We start from the raw sequence: 1,148 nt of genomic DNA on the forward strand, positions 1-1,148 counted from the left end.
TCGGGTGGTTCTGTGGGGTTCTATGGGGTCCTATTGGGTCCTGTTGGGACCTGTTGGGTTCTGTTGGGTCCTGTTGGGTTTGGGTCGGTTCTATGGGGTCCTATTGAGTTCTGTTGGGTTCTGTTGAGTCCTATTGGGTTCTGTTGGGTTCTGTTGGGTTCTATGGGGTCCTATTGGGTTCTATGGGGTCCTATTGGGTTTGGGTTGACTCTATGGGGTCCTATTGGGTTCTATGGGGTCCTATTGAATTTGGGTTGGCTCTATGGGGTCCTGTTGGGTTCTATGGGGTCCTATTGGGTTTGGGTTGGCTCTATGGAGTCCTATTGGGTTCTATAGGGTCCTATGGGATTCTATGGGGTCCTATAGTGTTCTATGGGGTCCTATTGGGGTCCTATGGGGTCCTATGGGGTTCTATGGAGGCCGCGTGTAAGCTGAAGGAGATGGCCAGGAGGCAGAAACAACACAGGTATAGGGGATCCTATGGGGTTCTATGGGGTCCAATTGGGTTCTATGGGGTTCTATGGGGTTTTATGGGGTCCTATGGGGTCCTATTGGGTCCTATGGGGGTCTGTTGGGTTTGGGTTGGTTCTATGGAGGCCGCCTGTAAGCTGAAGGAGATGGCCAGGAGGCAGAAACAGCACAGGTATAGGGGATCCTATAGGGTTCTATGGGGTCTTATATGGGATTTGGGGGTCTTATATGGGATTTTGGGGTTTTATGGGGTCCTATGGGGTCCTATGGGGTTCTGTGTGGTTCTGTGGAGTTCTGTTGGGTTTGGGGTGGTTCTATGGGGTCTTAGGGGGTCCTATGGGGTCTTATTGGGGTCTTATGGGGTCCTATGGGGTCTTATGGGGTTCTATGGGGTCCTATGGGGTCCTATTGAGTTCTATGGAGTCCTATTGGGTTCTATTGGGTCCTATTGGGTCCTATTGAGTCCTTATGGGGTCCAATTGGGTTCTGTTGGGTCCTATGGGGTCTTATGGGGTCGTATGGGGTCTGTGTGTAAGCTGAAGGAGATGGCCCGGAGGCAGAAACAACACAGGTATAGGGGGGGCTATGGGGTCCAATTGGGTTTGGGTCGGTTCTGTTGGGTTCTATGGGGTTTGGGGTGGTTCTGTGGGGTCCTATGGGGTTCTGTTGGGTCCTAT

General features: G+C 52.0%; 1 protein-coding gene across 1 annotated transcript in view; it reads left to right on the top strand.

Moving 5' to 3' along the window:
- The first annotated feature begins 574 nt into the window (after nucleotides 1-574).
- LOC107306994 (chromodomain-helicase-DNA-binding protein 8-like) overlaps nucleotides 575-1,148 on the top strand; it is an 18,509-nt gene continuing 17,935 nt past the window's right edge. The window contains exon 1 of the mRNA XM_015850425.1: nucleotides 575-643. Within this exon, the coding sequence (XP_015705911.1) occupies nucleotides 591-643 (53 nt within the window). The 5' untranslated portion in view covers nucleotides 575-590. The remainder of the gene's footprint in view (nucleotides 644-1,148) is intronic.

The sequence above is a fragment of the Coturnix japonica genome, unplaced genomic scaffold (assembly GCF_001577835.2).
Source record: "Coturnix japonica isolate 7356 unplaced genomic scaffold, Coturnix japonica 2.1 chrUnrandom455, whole genome shotgun sequence".
NCBI classification, from domain to species: Eukaryota; Metazoa; Chordata; class Aves; order Galliformes; family Phasianidae; genus Coturnix; species Coturnix japonica.